At 40.2% G+C, this 27,197-nt stretch overlaps 1 protein-coding gene across 6 annotated transcripts; it reads left to right on the top strand.

The window, feature by feature from the left end:
* The first annotated feature begins 2,325 nt into the window (after positions 1-2,325).
* ING3 (inhibitor of growth family member 3) lies at positions 2,326-17,818 on the top strand. 6 transcript variants are annotated; one of them, XM_074599891.1, is made up of 13 exons: positions 2,414-2,537; positions 2,718-2,789; positions 6,741-6,963; positions 7,141-7,241; positions 8,678-8,743; positions 9,736-9,832; positions 11,959-12,030; positions 12,325-12,444; positions 13,606-13,763; positions 14,122-14,312; positions 15,177-15,369; positions 16,266-16,304; positions 16,959-17,818. In XM_074599891.1, the coding sequence occupies exons 4-13, from the start codon at positions 7,146-7,148 to the stop codon at positions 17,073-17,075; spliced, it is 1,149 nt and encodes a 382-aa protein (XP_074455992.1). In that variant the 5' UTR covers positions 2,414-2,537; positions 2,718-2,789; positions 6,741-6,963; positions 7,141-7,145; the 3' UTR covers positions 17,076-17,818. The 6 variants fall into 6 exon arrangements, with proteins under 6 accessions (XP_074455719.1, XP_074455904.1, XP_074455812.1 ...); XM_074599981.1 differs by having other exon boundaries at positions 2,430-2,543; XM_074599618.1 differs by lacking the exon at positions 6,741-6,963 and having other exon boundaries at positions 2,326-2,537.
* The last annotated feature ends 9,379 nt before the right edge of the window (positions 17,819-27,197 follow it).

Below are 27,197 nucleotides of genomic sequence, written 5' to 3'. Positions count from 1 at the left end.
ACCTGTCTAAAAAAAATGTACTGAAGAAGACTTGCAGCTAGATAAATAAGTTCCGGTTTGCTTTTCAATAGGTACTGAAGAAAGTTGTATTGTATTTTCATTTGTATTCTACCACATAATCCCCTGCCGTCCCCTGCTGCAAAGCACAACAACGAACAATTTTTGAAGCAGGTTCCTATTTTTATAAAAGCCTCTCACATGCTCCAATAAACCATGAAACATAAAGGCGGGCACTCATACCTTGAAGACAGCAGCCAGCCCTGCTGGTATTTTGTCTTTGTCATTCTGTTGGCATGACGGGGTTTCACTTTCCCTTTCCCCTAAGGTAGAGAGTGCACATGCTATTACTAAAGGCAATGACTGAGACGCAGCCCCAAGAGCTGCGGTTCTTGGTTTGCTTGATCTGGGCGCCACAACACACCAGAACTAGATGAAAATACCCTCGCACAACAGCCCTTACTGAAGGTATTGCTGGCTATTCCCAAGCTTGCTAAAGTGAGAATGTGGCAAACTCATGAAAACTGGAGCATCACAGAAGTCACAAGGTCCCAATGTCCTGGTTGTCCTAGGATTTTGGTCATGAAGCAAACAGTAAGAACTTATTGCAAGACTGTGTTTCAGCTGTGGCTCTAACAGTGGAGTCTTTGCACGGTATTTGCGTGTAATATTGTTCTCTTAAACTTCTGCTGCATGAAATGTGCTCCCAAACATGTCTACGACAAAGGTGTTCCTGTAAAAAGCATTAAAGACACCACTGAGCATAAAAGAAAGTGATTCGATTAATTCAGACTTCCCTAAATTCACCTAGCTTTCCTCCAAATGAATATAGAATATCATTACTTTGCCGTGCTTTTGCATAGACTAAGTTCTCTGGCTGCCTGAAACCCTTTCACTGCAATAGAAGTGCAGGCATTTATCTTCCCAGCAAGGGTCAATCTTGTCTTCTGCAGAACAAAATGGGGCCAAGCAATTTCTCACACAAAACTTCAAAAACATTGTCATTCCTACACCAGTGTCTCAGAAGTCGTACATTAAAGAGTGATCTATAGGAGCAATAGTATACAGATTCTTTCAACTAAAGCTAACTGAGCTTAATGACCAGCTAAAACCTGTTCATTGTTATGTATGAATCTGATATTTCCGTTTTGGCAGTACAACTACATGGCTAATGATGGAGTCAGTGTGGAAAGCGACCACTTTGGCACAGCACTTTTTTCATGAAGCTGATAGTTATTGTGATACCTTTTTTCCTATCTATAATGACATAGGAATTAAAAAGAAAAAAAAAAAAAAAGAAAGCTTAGCTATGTCCCATGTATTCCAGGTATAGCTAGCATTGGTCTTCATGAAGGCTACACACAAAATTTATGCTTCGCTTCCCAAAATTCAGTCATCGTTAGCTAACTACTCACAATATACGAACTTGAAACATGAGAAACGAATGCCATTTTCCATTGGTCCTGACAGTGAAAAACATCCCGTGTGGGTTTTTACTCAGACTTGGCCGAAGCACACACTTGCCTTCCGTGCCTGGATGGGTATGGTGCAGGCGAGAACAAGAAAAGGAGAGGGCAGAAAGCCAGCCTGTTCTGCTACCGCAGTTCTTACGCGCCTGTACCTACACCCGACACCACGCAAGCCCTAGGAATTCCTTCTCCCGGTCAAAAAGCACACCTGGATAAAAGCATCAGTCTATGATTAGAGCAATAAATATTAGATAGTGATGAAGTAAACTATTGGGGGGATTGAAACTGCGTGAAGAAAACTCATCCCCAAACATTTAAAAATAAATTACAATAAGAAGTAACTGGATTGCAATCATCACCGTATGTTAATATTTTTTCCTCTGAGCAGCCCACAGCAGTTGACACTCTCATGTGCGCGTATTGTTACTACCCGCGTTACTGATGCAGAAGACGCCGAAATTAAGAGTAACTTCAATAGTTTTGTCATTGCTTGTGCTTTTATGCACTATTACCACCTGCGACCATTTAAAATAAGGGATAAACAAGCAAGAGCACCCTCCGCTCCCCACCACACTCGCGGCGCTGGGGCCGGGGCACCCTCCGGGGGGCCGGGGCACCCTCCGGAGGGCCGGCAGCCGCCCGTCCTGGCAGAGCGGAGGGCTGAGAGGAGGCTCCCGGGAGAAACATCACAATCCGGACCCTGGACGGGCCGAGCCGAATAGGGCTGAAAGGGAGAGGCAGAGGGGCCGGGGCCGCCTCAGCCCCCGCCTCAGCCAGGCGGCCGCCGCGGTGCATGACGGGACGCGTAGTTCCCCGACCGTGCGGACTACATCTCCCGTGAGGCCGCGGGAGGGGAGAGCGCGCGGCACGGTGCGCGTCACCGGCGCGGGCAGCCAATGGGGGCGCGGCCCGAGCCAGCGCCGTCCGCCGCCAATGTTGTTTTCGCTGAGTCGAGGCGCCGGTGTTGTTGGCGGCGGCGCCATATTGGAAGGGACGATCCCCCCGTTAGCGAGAAGCCCCTTGGCGCTGGCCCGGCCGCCGCCATGCTGTATCTGGAGGATTATCTGGAGAGTGAGTGTGTGTGCGGGACGGGGGTGCCGGGCGGCCGGTGGAGGGGAGCCCGGGGGGCGGTGGGGGTGAGGGGAGCCGCGGCGAAGAGGCGGCGCCCCCCCCTCCCCCCCATGGCGGTGACTGACTGACTGACTGACCGACCGCCTCCCTCCTCTCCCCCGCCCCTCCCTGTCCCCGCAGTGATCGAGCAGCTTCCCATGGATCTGCGCGACAGGTTCACCGAGATGCGGGAGATGGACCTGCAGGTGCAGAGTACGTGAGTCCCGCCCCCCTCCGCCGCGGCCCGCCCCCGCACCGCCCCTGCCCGCACCGCCCCGCACCGCCGGCGGGGGGCGGCCGCGGGCAACAGCTCCACCGCTGCCGTGAGGGGAGGAGGAGGAGGAGGAGGAGGAGGGAAGAAAGAAAGAAAAGGGGCAAAGTGGCGCTGTCGCGCCCCGACCTGCGTGGGCTGTTCCGCTCCCCGCCGCCGACCCGCGCCCCTTCCGCACCCCGCGCCCCGTCTCTCTGGTGCGGGGTCCCCGGGGTGCTGGGCGCGTCTCGTCGGCAGCGGGCGCCCGGCGCGGCGGCTCTGCGAACGCTGATGCAGCCGCGGGAGGCGGCGCTGCGGAGGCCCGGCGCAGCGCCGGCAGCCGCCGGGACGCAGCGAGGGGCGGAGCGCGCTCGCCCGGCACCGAGTCAGCGAGCGGCACCGAGCCCCGGTCCCGCCGAGTCGCCCGCCCGCCGCGGGCCCGCAGTTGGGTCTCGGCGCGAGTAGGATCTTACAGGAGTTTCGCTCCTGGGCTTGTGCTGCTCCCAAAAGCATTTTCGTGGCATGTCCCAAACTCTTTAGATTTTTGATCCCTAAGAGCAGTGATGGTGGTGTGGAACATGAGTTATGTCCCACTCCTCCAGCAGGTAGCGCAGGCTGTCTCTGAAACTTTCCAGCCAGCTCCCTTCGTAGTACCATATGTGAAGGCATTTTTTGCATAGGCTGTTGTGCACTAGCAGACACATAACCAAATACACAGTTTGCTTTAGGTTTCTTTGTAGATCACGTTGTATATCCCATCCCTGGAAGTGTGTAAGACCAGGCTGGGTGGGGCCTTGAGCAACCTGGTCTAGTGGGAGGTGTCCCTGCCCGTGGCAGGGGGATTGGAACTGGATGATCTTTAAGGTCCCCTCTAACCCCAACCATTCTATATCTCTGCTTATATCCTGATATAATACACTGCCTTATGCTGTTTTCAGGATACATAGCCTTTTCGTCTTTCCTAATGCAATCTCATCTGGGACTTAGGTGTCCCGTAACACCTAGTTAGGTGGTGGTGTCATTTAACACACAATTAATAATGTTCATCTATAACTGTGATGTAAAGGTCGTTGTTAATGAAACACTGCACAAAAGGTGAGAGGAGTCTTCAATACAGAAGGGTCGGACTGTTGTAAAGAAAAATGAGAGAAAGGGCAAGGGTTGAAATAACAAGTGAATGCCATACAGGAATACAAAATCCAGGGGAGCACAGTTCTTGAAAACAAAGTTTAGCCGAAAACACTTTGAAGTGCGGTCTCGGGCTTTCCATTGTATATTTACTGTAGTGTACCCAGCAGGTCTGTTTAACAGATATTGACACGTTGAATTGGGTGTAGCATTTTTTTGTAGCATTTGTCTTGGGTGCAGTGCTTAAAGTTGTGGGCACAGAGCGATGGCTCCTTATGGGAGATAATACCTCTGAAGTAACTACCACTAGGGAACACCAGGAGAGGGAGTGAGTAGCTCACTGACTTATGTAGTTCTGAGTAAGTTCACAAATTTTACTTTATTCAGTAGGGAGGCAAAGAAACTAGTAGTTTTTTTGAAGTGTGTTTCAGAACTGAGACAATTAGCGCTGCCAAAATTGCAGTAGTGTCATTTCCTCTGCTTTAACTGGAAGTGGCAAATAACACACCATATTGTATTACTGGAAATAGCAAATAACACTGAATATTGTATAGTAAGGCCAACCTTAGGCCCAGAGAAAAATTCTCTTGGACCTTGGGACTTCTGCAATTCTTGCACAATGAGTGACAAAGCATCCAAAGACATTTATGAAACTTCTGTAGTAGCATCTCCGACATCAGTTGCCAAACTGCCCGCTGAACGCTACATGCAAACCTGGAGGTTGTTCCCATGCTGTGACATAGTGACTTGCTGTAAAGATTCAGTGTCTCTGAAGTATTTGAAAACAGTACTTTCATGAGTGATGCTGTCCCAGAAACCTACATGAGTTGCAATTCAGAGATAACTGTGGTGCCAGAAACCTACATGAGTTGCAATTCAGAGATAACTGTGGTGCTGTGCTTTAGTCAATGTTGACTTTATATTCTGTCCTTTTTGGACCACGTGGGCTTCTAATGGGGCAGGTGCTGTTGTTTGTTGTTGGAAGAAACAATAAACTAGCTGTACCTACTGTATGTCCTGATAAGGCTGCTGTGGGAAAAATGAAGACCATCTCAGTTGTGACTTGACTCTTGAGCTTTAACTGAGCTCCACATGGAGCATAAAATGTGTTTCTCTAAGTTCAAATCATGGATCATCAGGCCTCCATGGTAAAGTGCTAAGCTCTGGAAAAAGGCCTCTCTCCTAATAGAATTTCTGTCAACTCTCTTGGGAAATGTGATCTAATAAATTAGTATCTCAGAATATAGTACCACAGTTGGATTGAAACGGGCGGGGAAGGTGAAGGAACTTGAGTGTACCAGAGAGAGCTTTTCATATAATTAAATAGATCTGACCTGCATTCCCCTTTGCCGTTTCTGCCTTTTCAGGAGAGACCAAATTTCTGTGTAATTTTTTTCCCCTGTGTAATTTCACACGGACTGATATGTGTCTTCAATAAGAAGTAAAGAGGCAAGATTTTTTGTTGTTGTTGTTTTCAGGTCTATGGAGCCATTAGAATAATAATTATCACCTAGCTGTTTGCACTCTGGGAACAGGAGATAGCACATATTGTCAGTTGGCTTTATGGATCAAATTATAGCAATTTGGTCAAAGAACAAAGCTTTTAGAAGACTCCACACAAAGTGCCAGCTGCTTGCTTGCTGCTCAGGCTTCTTAATCTTCTCCCTGAATAACACAGTGCAAGTGGAAAATGCTCATAAAGATTCTCCCATCTTTAAACCTGTTTTACACCAAAACAGTTTGACTACTTTGTTTGTCTGGGTCTCAGTAAAGTTGATGTGAGTCTATGTCACAACTGTTCTGGCTTGGGATTAATTGCTCTCTGTCCAGTCAGTTGTTAGGTTCCTGTTGGTTTTGATGGTGGACATTCCCAGCATAGCGAAAATCGATGAATGTTTTTGATCATATAGTATGAATTATTTTTGGTTATTTATGTGAACAGTTAGTTCTATTTGTGAATTTTCACAAAGTGAGAAAACCTTTGGGCTGCATTGGATTTGAAGAGTTAATCATAGTTGGGGATTCATGAGTTTTTTGAACCAGTTAATTAACTTTTTTTTTTTTTTGGTAAGAGATGTTGGCCATCATGTGACCACCATCAAAGGGTAGTTTCTGGAAAGTATCTTAAACGTTTTACACCCAGAGCCTGAAGTCTGTAGCTAGTTGGTGCATTGTCATGTTTAATGTGAAACTGCTATCTGGACAGTATAGCTGAGAGTACTGTGAAAACATTTTCAGTACTGTCATCTCTCCTGAGACTAGCAAGGCTGTCAAAGCTAGTTTGCAGCTGTGTGTTTTTCGAAATATGCAAGATGTTGCATGCACAAGTGTCCAGCTGTTGAAATAGTAAATTCAGCTCTTTTTTTCTTTTGAAGGAGGGTGAAGGGAAAGGGAAGGGAATCCCTGTTCCTGTGTCAATAAACAACGAAGAAAATAGTAGTTGTAGTTTTAAGAAAATTGTAGTTGACATTTTCCTGTCTTATGATAGTTAATGTTAGAGAATTGGTGTCTTTATTTTTCCCCTTATGATATTTCTCAACTTCATGCAAGTGAGAATCTTGTCCAAATAGTTTTTCATCAGTGCATTTACCCCATAGTGCTAGCCTGGGGGGAGGCGGTGTTGGTGGGAATAACTTTGTGAGCGCTTTCAATTTGCCCTGCCCTTCCTAGCGTACAGTGCAGAGGGCCTTGACTTAAAGGCTGTGACTTGACTCTTCAGTTGCTCTACCTTTTTGAGGCACTAATTTTTTCAATTATTTGGTTTTGTATTTGACTGTTTCTCTTAGGAGAACATTTTGTTTCCTGCTCAGTTTGTAACTGGCTAGAATGTTCCAAAGTCAGCAGTCTAGAGCCCTGGGTGAGGAGTTTGGGTCGTGCTTTAAGTCACTACCACTGCTCTTAGGGACAAAAAACCTTTAGAACTTGGAGTCCTGCCTGTCCCATGCTGGAGAGCACAAGAACCTTGATGAGAATCCTACCAGAATGCAATTCTGCTTCTTGGAAATTAAGGTAAATATTTCCCTCCTCTGTCCACTGTCACTTGGTTGTTTTGGTTTTTTTTGGTTTTTATCTAATAGTTTGCACCTCAGTCCTGTCAACTTTGTTTAAGAAAAAAATCAGCCTTATTTCATAATGTTTATGTACATGAGAAGATAACATTTATCTTAATCTTTTCCTCTGCTACAGATGCAATGGATCAGCTTGAGCAGAGGGTAAATGAATTTTTTATGAACGCAAAGAAAAACAAACCTGAATGGAGAGAAGAACAAATGACATCAATCAAAAAAGTAAGGATATCACAGGACTGGCTCACATTTTTCTTTTGCAAACGAAGATAACCTTAGGAAAAAAATAGCTTATGATTGATGGAGACTTAAGTGTTCAGAACTGTGACTTCCCTTGGGCTTTCACAGAGATGGATAGAACTACCTAGGAGGAGAAAAATGACTGAAAGGTTTCTTTGATCAAGCATTTCTCTCAAGTTTTACCCAGTATTTGCTAGCATGTTAAAAATTACGGTCCTGAAATGGTGAGGAAACTGGGTACTACATTTTCAGCTCAGACTTTTTGTTTCTGCTTGTGTGACGTGAAGTTGCCTAAGTTAATTGGCTTTCTTTTAGAGGATATTCTTCAAGCTTAGCTTCAGCATTTCCTGTGATTCTGCCTATGTCCTTGTATATGTTATACGTAGGGTGCATGTAGCTTTGGGGAGAGAGGAATAAGAAGATGGATGTGTTTTGTTTTATCCTTCAATGCTCAGGCATTGGTGGTGGTATTGTTAGCAGGGTAGTCCATCATTTTGTCAGAAAAAACTCCTTTGTAGTCTCCTAGACTTGCTACTTCAGCCCCTTATTTGGCCAAGACTTTTGTTTTTTTCCTTAATTAATGCAAACAGATTTCTAGATTTAAAAAAAAGAAAAAGTCGAAGCTCTGACTTCACTAGAATAAGTGAAAAATTTGCTTTTGACTTCAGTTGAACCAAAATTTCAAGTAGTTCTCAGCTAGGCTAGATACTCTTCAGTGGAAACTGAGAATAAAAAGGCACTTAAACCTGTTTAAATCTAGAGTAAAAAGAGTGTAAACATACTTTTTTGAAAGAAAAAAAAAGTTTTGTCTGTGGTTAGTTAAAGCAGACTTTAAAGCAGACTTAGTTAAAGCAGACTTTAAAATTGGATTGATTTAGTCAAATTATTTTGTAATACACTTATGAGTTATCTAAGTGTATTTTAAAATAATTTAAACTATAAACCATATACATCATTGTCTCTATTTAACTACAGTGCTGGAAAGGCCTCCCCTCACAGTACCGTTTAGCATCATTTTGAAGGGCAGTAGTATCTTCAGTGGTCCAAAAGATCCATACAAAGTAAAAGACACCATCTCATTTTAAGTCCATAACCTTATGCTGTGTAATGTAAAATAAATCCAAGACTCTTTCTTTTCTTGTAGCATTTCTTATAGAAATCCAAATATCACTGTAGGAGGAAGCATCCACATCTTGTAATTTGGCTTTTCCTAAGGCATAAAGAATAAATTGATATGCATTATATTGCTCATCTAAAATTAAGCTGATTGTTGTTTACAGTAGAGTTTCACAGTCTTTCTGAAAACTGACTTGAATTTCTCCTTTTAACTTACAGTTTGCGCTGGATAACAAGAGCTTAAAATGAATGACATTAATTCAGTTATGTTCATAATTTTGAAAAAATTCTCTTTATAACAGGATTATTATAAGGCTTTGGAAGATGCAGATGAAAAAGTGCAACTGGCTAATCAAATATATGATTTGGTAAGTGGACAGAAGGTTTGTGGTGAATTACCTAAATTTATTTATGCCCTAAGGAATTCTAAACATTTTGATAATCACTACAGCTGTACTAACAGTACTGTCATGTCAGCTACATAAAGATAGTTTTGCTGCTGAAAGAAACATTTAATATTTTACTGACTTCTATGAATTCTATTGCTTTGGGTATTAAGTGTCACTAAAATACAAAGCATACAGAAATAATTTTAGAAATCGTAAGGCTTTCATGCATGTTGATTTTATTTTTTTCTGAAAAGGGACCACAAGCAAGTTACTCTTCCTTATAGCATGTGGATTTTGAATTTTAAATATATTTATTTTACACTTTCTCAGAGAAACGGGACTTGCAGGTCAGACTGTGCTAAAATATAGTAGACATAAAACAGCGATTTCTTGTCTGCTTTAGTTTCACTGCAGCTAACGAAAAGTTAGTTCCAAGAGTTGGAACTTACCCCCTCTCTTTTAATTAGCTGGTAACTGCAAAAACTTGTTCAACTTTTAATAGTTTTGAGACAGGTACATTCTGCTGGATGACTATGGATGAAGAAAGCATTTGGAACGTAGTGTTTTTTTCCATGATATTAAGTTCAGATTTATTTTTTTTTTGTTAATTTTCAGTACCCAACAGCACGTCATAGTTTACTCAAACACACAGGAGTCTACACTTTCAGTTTAGAGACCCTTTTACTCAACACTTTAGTTTACTCGTGTATAGTGGCATACAAATTGCAATTCAGTGAACTTGCAGTTTCCCCAGTGCAGCCCAACCTCTTCTAAAGTGCATGTCATGTACTGTCCTTTCTATACGCATACGCACAACACCCCAAAGTCCTCTTACACGTTTTCATATGTGCTTAGCGATGCATGACAGAGAATTGCTGGAAGGGAAATATTTAGCAAGCCTGAGATTAAGAGTGTAGATACTAATGTTCCAGAACTGGGTGCTATTTATTGTTACTTTGTTTCAAAAACAGGTAGACCGTCATTTGAGAAAATTGGACCAGGAACTTGCTAAATTTAAAATGGAACTTGAAGCAGATAATGCTGGAATTACAGAAATATTAGAGAGACGTAAGTATGCATGATTTTCTTTAAGAACTTGACAGATTTTCTGTAAATTTGCAAAATTAAAATCTCATACACTTTTTAGTGGATGTCAGTATTCCCACTTGCTTCAAAATTGTGTTTTAACCCGCATACTTTTAATCAGTCAGTGATTTTCAAATTTTAGTTTCAACCTCGGTTTTTACCAGTGAGGTCAAAATACGGCTGAGTAATTAGGATATTTTTCATGCAATTGTTGCACTTCTGAATTGCTACAGTAAGGTACAGAGTTCTTTAAACCTGTTTTTAATGACTGTAGATAATCAGACAAGTACTTCAGCCTAAGCTTGCCACCTACCCAATTGAAAGTGTACCGTTTCTTACTTGAGTTGATTGCCACCAAACTGAGGTGCGTCATTATTTTAGTTATAGCCGTGGAATGTCAAGTAAAATTAGGTACTCAGTGGTTTTCTTTTTTTTGAAGGGGAGAGAACAGGTTGTTTTGTACTGGGGTATCAAGGGACAAGCATTTGGGGTAAGAAACCTGCATGCCTAACACATGCAGCAATGCTAGTATTTTGAATCTGAACAAAAATGTAATGCGACAACTTTTTAGCCAAGTTGGTGTGGAAGAATCTGGCCTTTCTGTATGCATCAGCATTTAAAATATCAAGTTCAAATGCAATTATGATAAATTTCAAAGTCGATTTAACTACTGTGATTATGGAGCTAAGAGGCAGTGACCGTTCTCACATCCAAAGATCATGAAAAATAACCTAAATCGCTTGAGGAGATTAGGAATAAATACTTTTTCTTTGAGCTTTATCATAAAAGCTGGGAGGTTTGGGATATTTTATTTGTAATTGCTATTACAAATAACAGGAACAAAAAGAAAACTGCTTTTACTGAACTAGCAACTGCAGAAAAGGACTATTTTATTTTAGTTGGAATCCCAGCTGCAGTTTTAAGATGTTGTACTACCTTCAGTAGAGCTATGTGTTTTGTGAAGTAGGTACGTTGAATTTCAAGAACTCAAAATAGAAATGTACCAGACTGCGTGTTGCATCATTAAGGTTTGTTTGTTTGTTTGTTTGTTTTAAATATAGTGAAAAGTAGAAGCCTCTTAATATTTTTAGCTTTTGGAGAAAATACATATTGTTGAGGTTCCACCAGAGGGCAGCCTTTGGACTAGCTCGTAACATGATTAATGTTAGCTCAGCCAAAATGCCTCCCTGTGCTTTGAACCTCTTCTGGAATAATTTTCTTTAAACTTTTGTAATACAATACACTCATGTAATTTTTGAAAGCACTGAAAGATGTAAAGAAATGTTGAAGCTACAGATTTTGAAAAATGAATGTGATTTCTTTCTTGAATCGTCTTTTGTATAAATGCAAGTTGGTAGGTATTGCAGCTAGTTCAAAATCTTTTTGTCGAAGATTGATACACAAACTGTTTTTTATTGTTCTAATGGAAATTTATGGTCAAAGTCTCTCCTGTGCTGCGATCGTTCAGCCTCATGGCTAATATTACAAGAACTGTTTTCTTAGACATAGACTTGTATTTGTGCCCCCAATCCCCCTCCCGCCTTTTTTTTTTTTTCCTTCTTCTTTGGATTGTTGCTCTGTGTATTTTGAATGTTAAGAAAATTTGGATACTGATCTGAAGCCCTTCCTGTTGAATGTTAGATTACTTGAAACGTGTTGCTAGTGCTTGTGTGTTTTGACTCAATGTGAGAAGATAGACTCAGTGGGATAAGATGCCTCTTTAATACAGTTTACCTGTTAAAATCGTATTTTCCATTCATATTGGTGTAGATTGTCAGTATTTTTGGTGCAGTATTCTCCAACCATTACCAGCTTGTGTGCAACTCATTTGAATAAGTGGCACGTTGAGGGCAATGTTGTTGTTTGTTCTCCTTATTGGCCTTGATTTTACCTTCTTGATTTCAACAGTTGAAAACAGTAGTCACCAATTTTTATTTTAAAACTTCTTGTCACTGGCTTCTGGTTGTACTACAGGAAGGGTTTCAACTCAAAATAAATATAATTGCATAATAATTTGGTTAATATTATAAAGATTCGTTTAGTATCTAAAAGTCAAAACTGCCAGTGATGACACTGAAATTGTCCTATCCTTTTTACCACCTTCTTAGGGTCTCTGGAGCTGGATACACCATCACAGCCTGTGAATAACCATCACGCCCATTCTCACACTCCAGTAGAGAGTAAGTATTTGAGACTTAAAAACATGTCCAATTTTTATGTCTCCTTATTTTTGGTTTAGTAGTATTAGGAAAAAAAAAATTAAGAACATTTTTTTCTTTCTCCAAACACTGAGGGGTGGGGGGAAGGCATAATGCAATGATAATAATGTCTATTCAGAAGAAGTGCAAGAATGAAATAATAAGGTTTTGCTGGTGGAAAATAGTTGAAAGTGATGTTTCATTATGTCTTGTTATAGTTTGACTTTCAAGCTGAAAATGTTTTACATTTAAGTTCCTTTCATTTGTTTCATTTAGAAAGAAAACACAATCCATCTTCTCATCATAGTACAACAGATCATGTTCCTGAAAAGAAGTTTAAATCTGAAGCTCTTCTATCTACGCTTACTTCAGATGCTTCTAAAGAAAATACACCAGGTAATCTTAATTGTCTTGCACTTTATTACTTCGTCATTGGAAGAGAGACCCAGTTATATTTGTGAGTCTTTTGAAATCAGAGGCTCATACCCTTTCCTCTGGGATTTTCAGTCATTTGAAACATGAGAAATTGCAGGCATTGTTACTCATCTGTGTTGTCCATGAAGTGCATCAGCTTCGTTGTCATAGAACAGCTGCATGTTGGCCATTTCTTTTTATTTACGCTGCTTGCAAGAAGATAACAGTACAGTTTCATTCAGCCAGTAGTAGAAATATGAACTCAGTGCATTACTAATTTGGGAAAAAGAAACGCATGCAACAATTTCCAAAGTAAAGGAAAAGATATTTTTTTTTTTTTTCACACTTTTTTTAAGGGTTGGTCTGACATGGCATTCAGCTACAATAAAATATAATTCTTTGGTGTGTTGTCTATTTCAAAAGAGGTGAGAAGTGATTTTGAGTAGCAGATAAATAGAAAACCCACAACTTTCTTCCCATTTTCAAAATCAGGGTGTTTTGTAGTTTCTTTTCTGAAAACAAAAGATTGTGAGAAATTGTAGTGGGTAAACTACTTTGTTTTGGAATTTAGTACTGTTCATCAGATTAACTAGTCTCTCTCATATCCATTTTACTTCTCTTTTGAAGGAACTTCACATGAGATGGCAAATAAATTGTAACTGTGTTTGAGCAGCTGTCAGACTGTAGATGACCATGGAAGTCTATTTTGCATTAAAACTGTGATTTGTAGTTTTTAGAATCAAGATCGTTAAAAGTTTTACATTGAAACAGTATAGGTGTGCCGTCAAATTCTTACCTTCTTGATAGTTACAGTAATCAGTGTAATTTCAATGGAGATTGGGTTTATATAGACATAGACATAGCCAGCTGCATCTGTTCTTTGATAGCTGAATATGATAGGACTGTCTTTCTAAACGGACTCCTTGCACATGAGGATAGGTGCAGAACAGATTTTTTTTTGTTGTTTTTAAGCCAATACTGGCTGTGTCAAATGATCTTTTTAAACTTTTTTCAAGTGATCAGACTGCTCTGATGCATAAACGGATTTCCCACTCTTTCACTGGTTATCGTATATAACTCTTCTTAAAATGCAAAGGAATTTAGTTTCATTTTGAATTTCATAAATGTGTTCTGTTCATCAAGGGTGTCGAAACAGTAATTCATCATCCTCTTCAAACAATGCATACAATACAAACTCTTCTCAACCATTGGCATCATATAACCTGGGCTCATTATCTTCAGGATCTGGGGCCGGTGCAATTACCATGGCAGCAGCTCAAGCAGTGCAAGCCACGGCACAGGTAATGTCAAAACATTCTTGTCACTCTGCCATCCACTATTGATTAAGAAGGAAGACTGGTGAATTTTTTTAAAATCTGAATTCCCGTGATCACTTTCAGCTGATGTGATTGAGTTCTCATATTATCATTTTTGTTTATATGCTACAGTTTCATCCTGTAAAACTTGCATAAAGGGACAGCTTGTTTTCTGGCTTTTCCTGTGGGATGTTCTTACACCTCTTTACCACTTACTATACATCTTTTTGTTAATAGGGTAACTAATGAACCTGTGCAAATAATTAGCAGCTAGCAGCCTGGTATATGTCTTCTTAAAGAACTCTACTGTGTGATCTGATAACAATATTCATATTCCTTTTAGATGAAGGAAGGAAGACGAACATCCAGTCTAAAAGCCAGCTATGAAGCATTTAAGAACAATGATTTTCAGCTTGGAAGAGAATTTTCATTATCCAGAGATTCAACTGGATATTCATCATCAGCTTTGGCATCTACATTAACACAGACATTAAGTTCATCAACCACAGATTCACGAAGTGGCAGAAAAAGCAAGTAGGTTTTCTTACTTGTTGACTGCAATTACATCTTTTAAGACAGCTAAGCTCTCTTTTAAAGGTCATGGGCCATGACCTTACAATCACAACGCTTTCCAATAGCTGACCATCTAGGACAGGAAACAAAGAATTTTATTTCTGATTAAAATGAAATTTAAAAAAACATTTTAAACAAAACAATGTGACGGCACGTTATGACACAAATTGTACTTGAAAGAGTTTGTCTCAAAATGCCCATCCTTTTAAACTGACTTGTGTTTTTTTTCTCCATACAAATTTGTGTGCGTTCACAGCTCAGTTAATAATTTTGTCTTAGAAGCATTTTTCATCTGTGGATATCTTGGGTGTCAGATCTGACCTATAAGGAAAAGCATAGAATTTGTATTCTGGCACTGTTGCTGTGGAGGGATTGGTGATGCTTGAGCGGAGATTAACATTGAATCAGTCATCTTCAGAACACAGTTATCTATTGTACATGACACATGACATTATTTATATGTAAATTCCTGTTTTATTGGTAACATAATTTTTATGGGGACTTTACACCAAGGCTGTTGATGGACAACTTTGTGAAGAAAAACATCCGTTAAAGCCATTTGGCAGTTTAAAGCTGTTAAATTCCATTGATTAGAATAGCTTGTCTAGCACTTGTAAACTGTTAAGACTTGTTTCCTTTTCCAAAGGGCATTGTGTCCATTTCAGTTCTTGCAGTTGTTGAATGAACTGTATTAGGGAATGACGCTTTGGGATTTACTTACTGCAGTAATTCAGAGTCAACAAAGTACTTGTTTTGTGATGCTTTCACTTGGCAGCAAATGAATTTAAATTAGGATATGCTTTTTTTCTTTTGTTTCTATTTCAGAAACAACAACAAATCCTCAAGTCAGCAGTCTTCATCATCTTCCTCTTCTTCGTCTCTGTCATCGTGTTCTTCTTCATCTGCACTGGCACAAGAACTGTCTCAGCAAACGGCAGTGATACCAGAGTCTGATTCCAATAGCCAGGTGGACTGGACCTACGATCCAAATGAGCCACGATACTGCATTTGTAATCAGGTAAGGATGGCTTCCAACCTGGAATATAGCTAGAGCTGCTGTTTCGCTGTAGTTGAACTTCCTTCTCTGATTGCTAATTTAAAAACACATTCTGTTTGCAGTCTTTTGAAGTTCTGATCTGTTTTTATTTACTTACTGGCGATATGAATAATGAACTCAGCTGTTGAAGCTAAAAAACAAGCAAGTTTTCCAGTGTTGTGACACATGGAGAGTTTTAAAACTTTTAGTGAAGACTTCAGGAATAATTAAATTCAAAACTGGACATGTTCACAGTGAATTTAATTAAAATTCTAAGTTAGTAAGGAATTTGCCTGGTCTCTCCTGCTTTCCTAAAAAAAAAAAAAAAAAGTGAGACAAAAAAACTCCACAGGTAAAAAAACCCACAATGAAATAAAAATGTAGTTTTGTAAAAGCCACCCGGAAACTTGAGAGACAGAATGACAACATGAGAAACTTGTGTTTAAAAATGCCTTTTCTTATTTTAAACGCTTTTAAGACTGTTGGCTTTTTTTGATAGTTTTCAATAAAGTGCTTGAAATTGTCATGTATGCAAGGGAAATGCCAGACATCAGCATAATCTTGAAAACTGGACTGATAACGTACTGAGCGCTGTTCTTTAGAAAATGTGCTTCGTTCAGGTTTTGAATGCTGACCTTTTTTATCCACCCAGAAATACGCAGAAGCATCTTTTTTTTTTGCATAAAAAATACTGAAAAGCAATTTGCTGTGAATATGTTCTTTGGGTTGTGTAGCAAAAGAAAAATGAAAATATTGTCGCTGCTGTTAATGGAAAAACTCCTCAAAGGAAGGAACTTGAACTTTAGGCCTTTGAAAACATGGATTGCTTTTAAGTAGTAACAATTATTAATAAGGTGGTTTCTTTTCTTATTTACTAGGTGTCCTATGGTGAAATGGTAGGCTGTGATAACCAAGATGTAAGTAACAAAGATCAAAAGGTTCTTGAGAGGCTTGTGTGTGTAACTATTTCTTGCAGGAGTTAGTTTTCTTTAGAGTTGGTTTTAGAGTAGAGTTTTTTAGTGTAATGTTCGTATGACCTGAAACATTTTTCAGGAAACTTTTCCTCATCTGTCCCCACAGTTTGGGTTTTTTTAGAAGGCTTCACCCTTTACTGGGAAGGTTTCACATCTTTAAATTGTCCTTTATTTCTAGGAACCTTTAGCTGTGTCACTACTAATATCAGTTGTCCCCTTCAAATTAAAAAGTTTTAAAAGAACAGTTGAATGTAATTATGTATTTACTAGGATGCTACATTTAAACAGAAGTGAGTGATAAGATTACTGTTGTGTCAGTTAACGTTGTCAACTAAGAATTTTGAAGCACAGAATACTTCTTTCGTTCTGTGAATCCATATATGACTCCTAGGACTTTTATTGCTTTTCTTCGTCTACTGAGCGTATGTTAGGGACTGAGATCCTCCTCTTCTCGTTTTGTCTCATAACTTTGTGTGAAAAACAGAATCTATGCTTTTTACTCATGCTTAATTTTCATAGAGTTGTATTTGAGACAGGTGTGTTGAAAAAAAAAAAAAACCAAAATCCCAAACCTTCTCTTTAACTCTGTTTTTATAGTGCCCTATTGAGTGGTTCCACTACGGATGTGTTGGACTGACAGAAGCACCGAAAGGGAAATGGTACTGTCCACAGTGTACGGCTGCAATGAAGAGAAGAGGCAGTAGACATAAATAAATTTCCTCATCTGGAAAACAAATTGCATACTAAAGGTTTTACAGGGGACTTGGGAGGGGGAGGAAGCCCCCCATCACACTTCCTTGCAACCACTTAAGGGTTAACATAGCAGTCATAAGATCTTGAACTATTGATTTTGCTAGTTGTGTTTTAATATTGTAAGTAAATTATTTATGCACATTGATGTGCTACAGATACTATTCCAGTGAGCCTTGGATTGTTCCAGTGGCCAACATATGCAGACATTTGTACTATCAAACCATTTTCTCTAAGCAGTGGGCATTCTACAATTACTCAATCTTCAAAAAATTCCAATAAGTCCAGATTTTAAATGTATGTTTTATATTCAACAGATATATTCTGCTGCATGAACTGTACTCAAGAGCTGTTATGTAACACTATGTATATAAATGGTGCAAAAAGGCAGTGCTTCTGAAAAAAAAATTAAGGAGACAATGGTTTTTAAAATGCCTTTATAGCTTTGGTTCTTTATGAAACTTAATTCAGCAGGCTGAAGAAAATGGTTCTTGTATACAGCGGGCTGTTGTCCTCTAGGGTACTTGAGTATGTAAAAACAAACAAAAAAAGCTGTAGAATAAAACAAACTTGTGCCATTAGTCTTTATATGTTTCTGCTCCAGAGAAGGCGCAGGCCATAAGAGGAAAAAAAAGGTGTTAAAGTGATGATAAATTTTTATACCAAATGTGTTTATTTTTTTGTGCAAGTAATCCTTTAAATTTGAATTGTATTAGGTGTTAAAATAAAACAACCTCAACTCTTCAAATTAGTGTTTCCTGTACCTTTGTCAAAAAAAGGTTTGTCCCCAAATGGTTTCAGAAGGCGGCAGCTGAGTTTACAGAAGAAGTTGCTAGACGTGACCCATGGGAAGGCTCATTGTACAGACGGGCATTTCTGTGGTGGGTGCGTAACTAAGGCATATATAGGCAAATGCTGAAGCATCATTTGCCTCGCTGTCTCTGTCTCCAGAGGGTAAGCGGCACCTGCTTAAACGGACACAAAAGTTCTGTTTTCCATGTCGTTAAAAATCCCTACTGTGTCGAGATATCCCAAGGTAGGATTGCGCTGCTCTTTCTGTGGCACGGATGGAAATGGGGAGAAGAAAACCATGGTACGTGTGTTTTGCAGCTGCCACATTCCTTCCTGGACAGGGGTTTTGACGTAGAAGCCAACACACGGCTCCGGAAAGAAGAAAGGGAATTCATCCTGCTTGTGGGATCCCTGGTCTAACGGGGAGGATCATGTCAGGAAGCCTAAATGCAGCCCCAGAAACAGTTGGATCTGTGAGTTGTACGTGTTATTGTACAGGATCAGAAATCAATCTTAAAATTAGACCCTTGACCTTGAATATAATGGAAAGATTTTCTATATTTTTTCCCCGCTTGCTTATTTTGGACATAGTTTGTAGATTTCCTTTCACTGACAGTTTCCTTTTGTTGTTTTTGTACGGCTCTTTCGCGCAGCAGCACTGAGCAGAAACCAGATTATTACTCCATTTTTTTTTTCTCCTTCCTACTTCCTTCCACTACTTAAAAAAAACACACTTTCCCTTTGGAATAAAGATTTTACTTTAGCGCTGGGTTGCTCTTGGGGCTGTCAGGCTGGAAGATCACGACCATAGTCGCTTTGCAAAGCCGTGCAGGGGGGGAGGAGAGAGAGAGAAGCCGTGTTTCAGTGCATCACTATGCAAATAGCATGAAGGAAATAAAAGCAGTTAGGCTCATTAGCAATAGGAGTATGTGCAGAAAACGCAGGCTTTACCTAAACCAAGATGAAACCAGGCTTGTGCCACAACATTTATTTAAAAATGAAAAAAAGTAGGCATTTTAAATCCATGAACTTGGAAGAAGTAGATGCATAAGAAGGAAAATGTGACTATGTATGATAAATAGACTTTGGTAAAATAATAGCATAGAAGTCGGTGAAAATAAAGAGCAAAGAGCAGTGTAAGTAAGGTTCCATTAAAACTGGGAACTGAACCCGCTGTGTATGTATTTCTGTGGAAATCTGAGTAAAAAAAAAAAAACACTTGAGGACTAGAATATCTGGTTTTAAGTGAGGCTGTTGAGACAATAGAGATAACAAACTCTTTGTTCTATTGGAAACTGGTGCCGTGCTATGAATTGAAGTTAAATAAGCGACAGGTAATCTCGACTCCCCTTGGACTGAATGTCTACGTCTCTAGGGCTAAGAAGTAAGTCCATTAAGAATTAAGACTCTATGTAGCAAAATCCTTCGCTCTGGTGGTAACCAACCATACCTCAGATGGTGCAGAGACTGCAACTCCAAATGAAAATTTCAATTTTCAGTGTGAGCATCGGTTCACTGTTTCGTGAGACAATATAAATCATATTTTCATGGAGGAGCTAGTTGGAGAACTCACAAGAGGAAAAAACTTTGTCCTCATGAGTACATTAGGATTTTGTGTCTAAGGTAAAAAAATAGAAATGGACAAATGTGAAAAAATGTGGGAAAAATGCAATGCGTAAGTCAAAGATGTAGAACAATAAAACCTGTACGTGCCTTTGTTTTGTTTTCTTCTAAACCGGAATCCTGTGAGAGAAGCTGAAGGGTCAGCTCATGATTATGGTGCAAAAGGGACTGAAAATTTGTAAGACAAGCAAAATTATGTCTTCACTGCGCAAGAGGTCAGACAAATTTGAGTAAGAGGGCCCTTTCTGCAGGTTGCTTGAGGATTGCTCTCCAAGTAAGGCACCCGTAGAAACGGGTCTGCAACAAATTGGTGGGACCAAACCTGACGGAGAGTTCTAGAAGAACTTCCGAATGGAATAACTGAGCAATTATGTATTTTAAAATGCGTAAAGGAATAGAAAGCAATAAAAAAACGCCAATTTTTAAAAAACTTCAAGTTGGATCTATGAGCTGAGTTTTTATTTCTTTGTACGTTGATAGAAACTGATAAAGGCTAGAATTAGCGTATGTGTGATTAGTTGCATTTTGGCAGAGCCCTTGCCTCACGGCCATCAGCGTCCTTGGAACGCTTCACTGAGTAGACAAAGGTGGCCAGGTTGATGTACACAGGGTCTCTCATTAAAGTTTATTTAAAAAACAGTGATGCGCTGGTTGAATAGTGGAGGTCCCTTAATGCTCCATTGCGAAACAGAATAATAAATTGTAAAGGAATAAATTACCAATATTGCCAAGAAGGAGAGGCTGCTGGAGGAGTCCAGCAGGACTCTGCTGCGCAGAACATCTGTAAAAGGTTGGTTAAAGTGGGGTAAACAGTAACGTGATGTTTGCACTTATATTGGGTTCTCAAAAACTACAAAAATGCGACGTGTTAAAAGTAGCAGAACAATCTCATGATACTGAGTGTCTGATAAAATGGAAGCCGTAATTCAACATTTGCTAAAATAATGTAAATATAAAATAATATATAAAATGAAGCTTAATTTACCTGCATCTGGGGCCTCTGAAGTAGCTACCGCTGCGTAGGAATGGGGTTTTGGAGTTATCTAGGCAATTCTATGGAAATGCCAGGTCAGACGAGTGCTAAGAATGACTCAGTAGGAAAGAAAGAATAAAACAGAAAACAGTTTTACAAAGTGGAAATTGATGCGCGCTTGGGCCTTAATGTAGCATAAAATCCTGGTCCGCTCTGCAAAAATGTAGCAAAACTAGGAAAGGCTCAAACAGGAGGCTCCAAGTAGGCAAATCTAAGCAGCAGCTGAGATGTCCGGGGCTCTTCTGGCTGGAAAGGGGCAGCTCAGCGAGGACATAACAGGGATCTGTAAATTCAGGAGCGCTGTGGAAAAGGTGGGTCTTTCAATAAAAGAAGTAGCAGGGAGGCAGACAGTCCAATATGAGAAAAGAGCAGCGTTTTTTCACTCATGGCATGCTTAAATTGTAAAACTGGCCGTATCGCTTACATGGGGGTAGGAAGTGACCGAGACATTGACGGAAGCAAAGCCCACGGAGGCATCAATGCAGAAGTAACACATCTGGATCAAAAACTCACTGAAGACGGATCACTAGAAATGAGGAGAGTCTGTAACCAGGGAGGTGTTCCTGGATGCCCGTGACAGTCCTACAGCCCTCTGGCACCCAGCAGGGAATGCTGTTTGGCACCAGACGCTGGGTTAGGTGACCCTTCGGCTTTATGCGATGCACCTGGGTTTAGTTTCACCTCAATGCCCCAGCACCTGGGTGAATTTTTAGGATGAGGAGGTATTTGTAGCACCACAAACTGAGAAGCGATGTGCTGAGCACTGTAGCAGTACAAAAAGAGGTCTTTGCCTTGTAAACTGTGTTGTCCGTTTGCATTGTGAAGAAGTAACAGTTTTTCTCAGCTGTAGGTTTTATTTATTCTAGGTCTGAAATAAAAAGAGAGAGGAAATACAGTTACCCTTCCTGCTTTGAAAATCCTGCTCGGTTGTCTCTCTGAAGAGTACAGAGTAACTTGCGTTCTTCTCTTCTCCATCAAACTTTGCAAAATGTTCTTCCACCCCACGCAATAAAGATTAGCAATTCCGGGGTTTGTTTTCCCCTGTCTGTTCCCCCTCACCAGGGCGGGACTTCCCACTGTTCGCTGGCTTTTCTTGGCAAGTTTTGTCATCTCCCCCCTCGTCCTCCCTGGGACGTCTGGACCGTGCACTTTTCTTGTGCGATGGAGGTGACAGGTGACAGAAGGAGGACCCAGGTGGCCTTCACCTAGACAGCAGAAGGTTCACTCCTGCGCTTATGCTAAAAATCTCTGAGAGGCTGAATAGCAGGAGGGAGACGGGACTGGCTTTTTACACTCTCTTAGGGATATCCATGAATAACTAAAGTTACGCCACACTGTACGAGCACTGTCTCCGCAGTCGCTACTCTTCACAGCATTGCATAAAATGCACTGAGAATAATGTAACTAAAGCAAGAAAAACGCCACGCTTCAGCTGATCTGTACCAAGATACAGTAATATTCCTCTAGCGCTTTCAAATACGCACCTTGCTGTTAGAATTACTATATTCTATAAAGACCCCCAGCAGCTTTTTCCTCTAGATATATCTTGCACAGGACACAAGATTTAGGAGCTCTCTGAGCATGCAGAAGTTGTTGACAAGTCGCATGATTCCTTGCAGACTTGTGCTTGAGTACGTCATGTCTTATATTTTAGAAAAACTAGTAGTTTCCTACATTAGTTCACAATACATTTAAAGTCTTTATTATAAACGTGACTTTAACTGTTGCAAACTGTATTCCCTCTGTTTATTGAAAAAAAAATAAATCCTGAAGGTATTGAAAAAAAGCCCTAGCATATTACAACTACAGTAGAGAAATACTTGCCTCACGACTGTACAAGAAACCTACCTAATGCGGTAGAAAATGAGGAACAACGGTAGGATCCGCAGCTGGTTTAACATTTTTATAGCCCTAATACTTATTTGTATTGCACCTTATATTATGAAAACTTCTGAGTGCTGTTGACTGCTCTGCTTCTTTCTAAATATTTGCGCAGCAATGCCCTATACATTGAATCAAATCTGTGCGCCCACGCTTATGGAACGGGCTACTGCCAATTAAGAAAAGTTTTACTGAAGTTTAAGAGTACAGCGAGGGGATTCGTAAACTAAATAAAGCACATGCATTTGTTCAGCTAGAATTTCTGTATTTTTTCATAACAAATGACATTTTGGGGAATTCTAAGTATACTTTTGTTGCTGAACACATTTATTTATTAAGTTGACGGTTAATGTGGTTCTCCTAATTAGGGTTACGCTAAGCCTTTCTTTCTAAAAGAATAAATAATAGTTATACTGTATTTGCGCATATGAGAATTGGTGAAACAGAAATAGGGGAAGAACGCGAAGCTAATTTTATATTGTTTCCACCTGCGGAATTGTGGCCCTCTGACTTCAAAGCCAGTTTTACTATTTCTTTTAAGGAAACGACACGTGGGATAGATGTTTGGATAAACTTTGCCAGCGTGAGTGTAGTTAAGTGCTGGAATGGGTCAGTCAGGGAAGTGCTGTGGAATTAGGGAATCCTTTCTTGTCAGAAATACAGGACTATTTTTCCCTGTGTTGATAAAGAAAATGGTTTTTATAGCTCTGTTTTCTTTTATTTTGGTGAGACTAAAATGACGTTTCTGTGTGTGGGTAAAAATAAGTGCTCATCATACTTAAAAATTGTTTTAATAAACGTTCAGTTATGTGGTTTGCTTGAAAAGGTGACAGTATGGAGTGTTTCTGCTGTGATGAATTCATCTGGATATGGTATTCTTGACTTAAATTACTTTAAAATGTGCTTAATTTCTCTGTTGTGTTATTTGGGGCTAAACTAATCTCAGACTCTTAAAGAAAGCACATTCTATAGATGGGTGGATTCGTCAACAGTTGAACGAACTCACAATAAAAACATGTGTTCCTTCGTCAGGTCTGGAAAATGAAATGGTTCTACAGCCACTAGCGTTGACCCTTTATTTTAATTTAGGAAGGCATACCATACATTTCCCAGAGATCCTGATGGCCTAATACACTTGGAACAGACAAGGAACTGAGGAATAACCAGAAGTTAAGCTAGCAGTTATTTTAAAATTACCCCCAAAAATTAAAATTATGTGTTAATCATTTTAATCCAGAGTAGAAATGTTCTTGGACGCTGACTTCAAGCACGCTTTTGCACACAGAAGTGCTGATTTCAGAAGTGCTGATTACCTTTGAGAGAAACACTTACGTCAGAACCGCTTTGCCCACCTCCTCTGTAAGATTGGTGATTGCTCTTGTAAGACACAAACACCATCGAACATATGCACTGGGGAAACATCTCAGGGAAGTTTTAGCCCAGGACAGGAAAACTAAAGGTGATTCTCAAAACCAAAAAAGACAAAAAATACAACTGCAATGTGATGTTGTTAATATCTCCATTAATGTTCAAGATTTACCAACTCTAAAGTACTTTTCATTTTGAAAGTGCTTTCCAAACACTCACCTACAGCTATTTACTTAAAGACTTCTCTTAAGAGGGTGAAAGGAATGTACTGGGAATGTTTCTTTATGGAGACTGACAAGCCTTTAAATAGAAAAGATTCTAAGTTTTCCTTTTCCCTATTGTTTAAACCTCAAGCAGCAATATTTAAACTCATGAAGAAGGAATCGTCTAAATATATTGTTCGTAATTACACCAGCACATTATAAAACTGTAGCCTGATTTCATATTTGGCTACTGATGGCATCATTTTAAATCAACCCCAAATATTCTTTGTAATTCTCTTTCTAAAGTCTGTTTTAAACCAAGCAAATTAGCTATCAGCCTTATATACATTTTATTAGTTTTCTGTGTTGGCACTACCTGGTTTTACATTATTTTCCAAAGCAAATAGCATCTTCAATATGCTTTAGTTTTAAAAGTGCATCAAAACATAGTTGTATGGAAATAGAGATTGATTTAAAAATTTTAATAGGAGCTTGTTCGTACGAGCATGTACGCTTGTTCATACGAGCTACTTCGTACTGTATTTCAGAGGGATTCTGATTTGATTATATTTTGGTTATATTTTAATTTTTGCAAAATCAAATCCCAAGAACATCTACATCTGCCTCTCGTCATAGAACATACCTCTATAATTAAAAAAATCTAACAAAACAACCCACAAAAGAGACAACCCCAACAACCCAGTAAGTAGAAAAATGCTTCTATTCACTTTTCAGCCCCTCTGGACAATTTGAATTAGGTGTGAAGGCTAGAAAATGACAGGAAAACATTTTAGATCTCTCGGACCTGAGAAATATCTTCCTTAACCTTGCTTTTTCCACAGCCCCCGTGCCTGGAATGCTAGTTTCACGCATGACCTGTTTAATCAAAATGGTTAGGATCCCCCACTGACGGTAAGATGTCCAGCCTCCTCCCAGCCGTATCCCCGCGGTTCAGCATCGCCTCCCTCCCTCAGTTTCAGCTCTCAAGCCGTTTCCTCCCATCGCCCGGCGTGGTTTGGGCAATCTGCGCAGCCCAGCAGAGCCGGGCTGAGAGGCAGCACAGAGACCCTGCCTGGGGCAGGAGACAAAGAACTCATCACTCCTCGTGCCAGCTGCAGCGGGGACTTTCTGTGTGGCCTCCCCCACTCTATTTATTCCGCCCACCTTGCTTTTGTTAGCTGTAAAAATGGTTAAACTTCTTGTTCATCCTTATTTTTAGAAATACCGTGTGGAGCGGGTTGTCAAAACCCAGTGCTTAAAAGATGTAATGTACTTAAGGGTATTTCTAAAGTAACTTCTGTGCCACAGTGGTTGCTGTTATCTTGTTCTGCTGTAATCACGCCGTGGCAGCTGGACTCATGAGAGAAGCTGTATAGTTATAATCAGATCAGTAAGTTCAGCAGTATACGGTTATCTTTATCTGCTTGTCCTTAACAACAACAAAATAGCGTGTCTGGCAGCTCCATGTATTCTATTTGCTTATATAATAACTTCTCATGTACGTGCACAATATGTGAAGTGCCCCAGGTGACGCATTTCTGTACTGGCTTATTGGATATTCTGGCAGCACCACGGGAATGCAACAAACTGGAATAAACTGTTGCATACTCCAGTATCTATACTAATGGCTGGTCTTGATGGGGCTGGTTAAGTGTACGGGTGGCTTGAGAGGCACAGGTGAGCATTTAGTCTGCATTTCTGTCTGATGTCTTAAAACTCTCCTTGCCAACAGAAGAGCTCTGTTAAACAAATATCCATCAGTGCCAAGCCTTTTGACAGGGAAAAATAAAGTTCTTGTTCCTTTGTGCCTAAAACACTCACATGCATGAACTCATCCACCGAAGCCAGTGGAGGCCATGGTGTGGCCTAAGTTGTACGCCTCAATAGATATTTACTTACTGGGGTGAACCAAAATTTAATGACCAAAATGTCTGAAGAGATTGGCACCTGGAAAACTTGGTCCAAAATTATAGAGCTTGTCTGACAGTTGTGGCAGGCACATCATTTGCAGCAGCACAGATTAAGTCATCTAGAGGACAACACAAAGACCTGAGAACATTTGCACTCTTGTTTTATACGCGTACAATAGTGGTAGCACTATTTTCTTGGGTTTAGGAGCCTTCCATTTATTTCTCTGCTGCCAAAGGGCATCAGGGGCCTGCCGAACTGAGGAGGCGCTGGGATAGTCCTTCAAAAGTCTGTGTGGTCTCAGCAAAGCAACCGCTCTGCTAAAGAAAGAGAGGATGTTCCAACTAAGCAGTGAAGAAAGGCAGCCAAAGGTAATGGGATAGAAGAAAATATAGTTTAAGGAATTTAGGGGGTGAACTGGAAGATGAGTGTTTATGGAATGAGGAGTCTAGTTGTATTTTTCAGCTTCAAAACATGTATAAAGCTTTGAAACACGTCTCGCTTCTGAACTTGAGGGCAACTGTATAAAAAACTGGTGCTTAGGGATGACTGTCATGAATTTTCCAGTTACCTTGGCTTTTCTCATTTGTCAGACTGTTTTGGGTCCACTTGTGGCGTGCGACAGGAGAAAAATATAAACATTCTGCTAGTCCTGGCTACCTACATGATGAGGCCAGGTTAAAGTGAAAAGGGAATGAAATTTAGTTTACACAAAAGAAGAGGAAATACCTTGTGACAGGACTTGGAGGACTACGACATTTCAATTTTATATTTGGGGTTTATTGGAACAGAAACTAGAACAATTAACTTTAAAAAAAACCACCCAAAAACAAAATGAAAAAGAACCCCAGTCATAATGCAGAATGCTAAATGTTAGAAATAAAAGGGTTGTAAATGCTTCTCTTCCCTGTGCTAAATGCCCTTACAGACTGGTCCTTTCTCTCACATTTGCTTCTCTTGCTCTAGCAACTCCGTGGAATGCAAGCTTCATGCATTCCCAGTATATAGGAAGCGATTTAGGATACATCCTACTGTCACCCTGGAGGCCTGGCTGAGGGATCGCTCCTTCCTCTTCGCAGTAGCCTCCAAACCAGTATGCTTACCACTTGCTATCCCTGTCTCCATCTCAGAACAACTGCTGCGAGGGGATCATGTCAAGAGTCAGTGAATAACTGTAGAGAGGAGGAAGCAAAGAATTTACTGGTCTATTTCTTTCTCCTGACGTGCAAATTTGCCCGTTAAGCAGGAACCAGTATCTTCATATGCCTTCATCTGCTT

Source organism: Larus michahellis, chromosome 1 (genome assembly GCF_964199755.1).
Source record: "Larus michahellis chromosome 1, bLarMic1.1, whole genome shotgun sequence".
Taxonomy (NCBI): domain Eukaryota; kingdom Metazoa; phylum Chordata; class Aves; order Charadriiformes; family Laridae; genus Larus; species Larus michahellis.
The sequence above is the reverse complement of the archived record's forward strand: the minus strand, read 5'-3'. Positions and strand labels throughout refer to the sequence as shown.

What these genes read in the sequence shown, in the direction of transcription:
- ING3 (XM_074599618.1), top strand. Translation starts at nt 2,363, where the DNA reads ATGGGGGCGCGGCCCGAGCCAGCGCCGTCCGCCGCCAATGTTGTTTTC. An exon ending in CGAAGTGGCAGAAAAAGCAA is followed by an intron (nt 14,313 to 15,176) that starts GTAGGTTTTCTT and finishes TTTCTATTTCAG; the next exon opens with AAACAACAACAAATCCTCAA. An exon ending in TAGGCTGTGATAACCAAGAT is followed by an intron (nt 16,305 to 16,958) that starts GTAAGTAACAAA and finishes CTGTTTTTATAG; the next exon opens with TGCCCTATTGAGTGGTTCCA.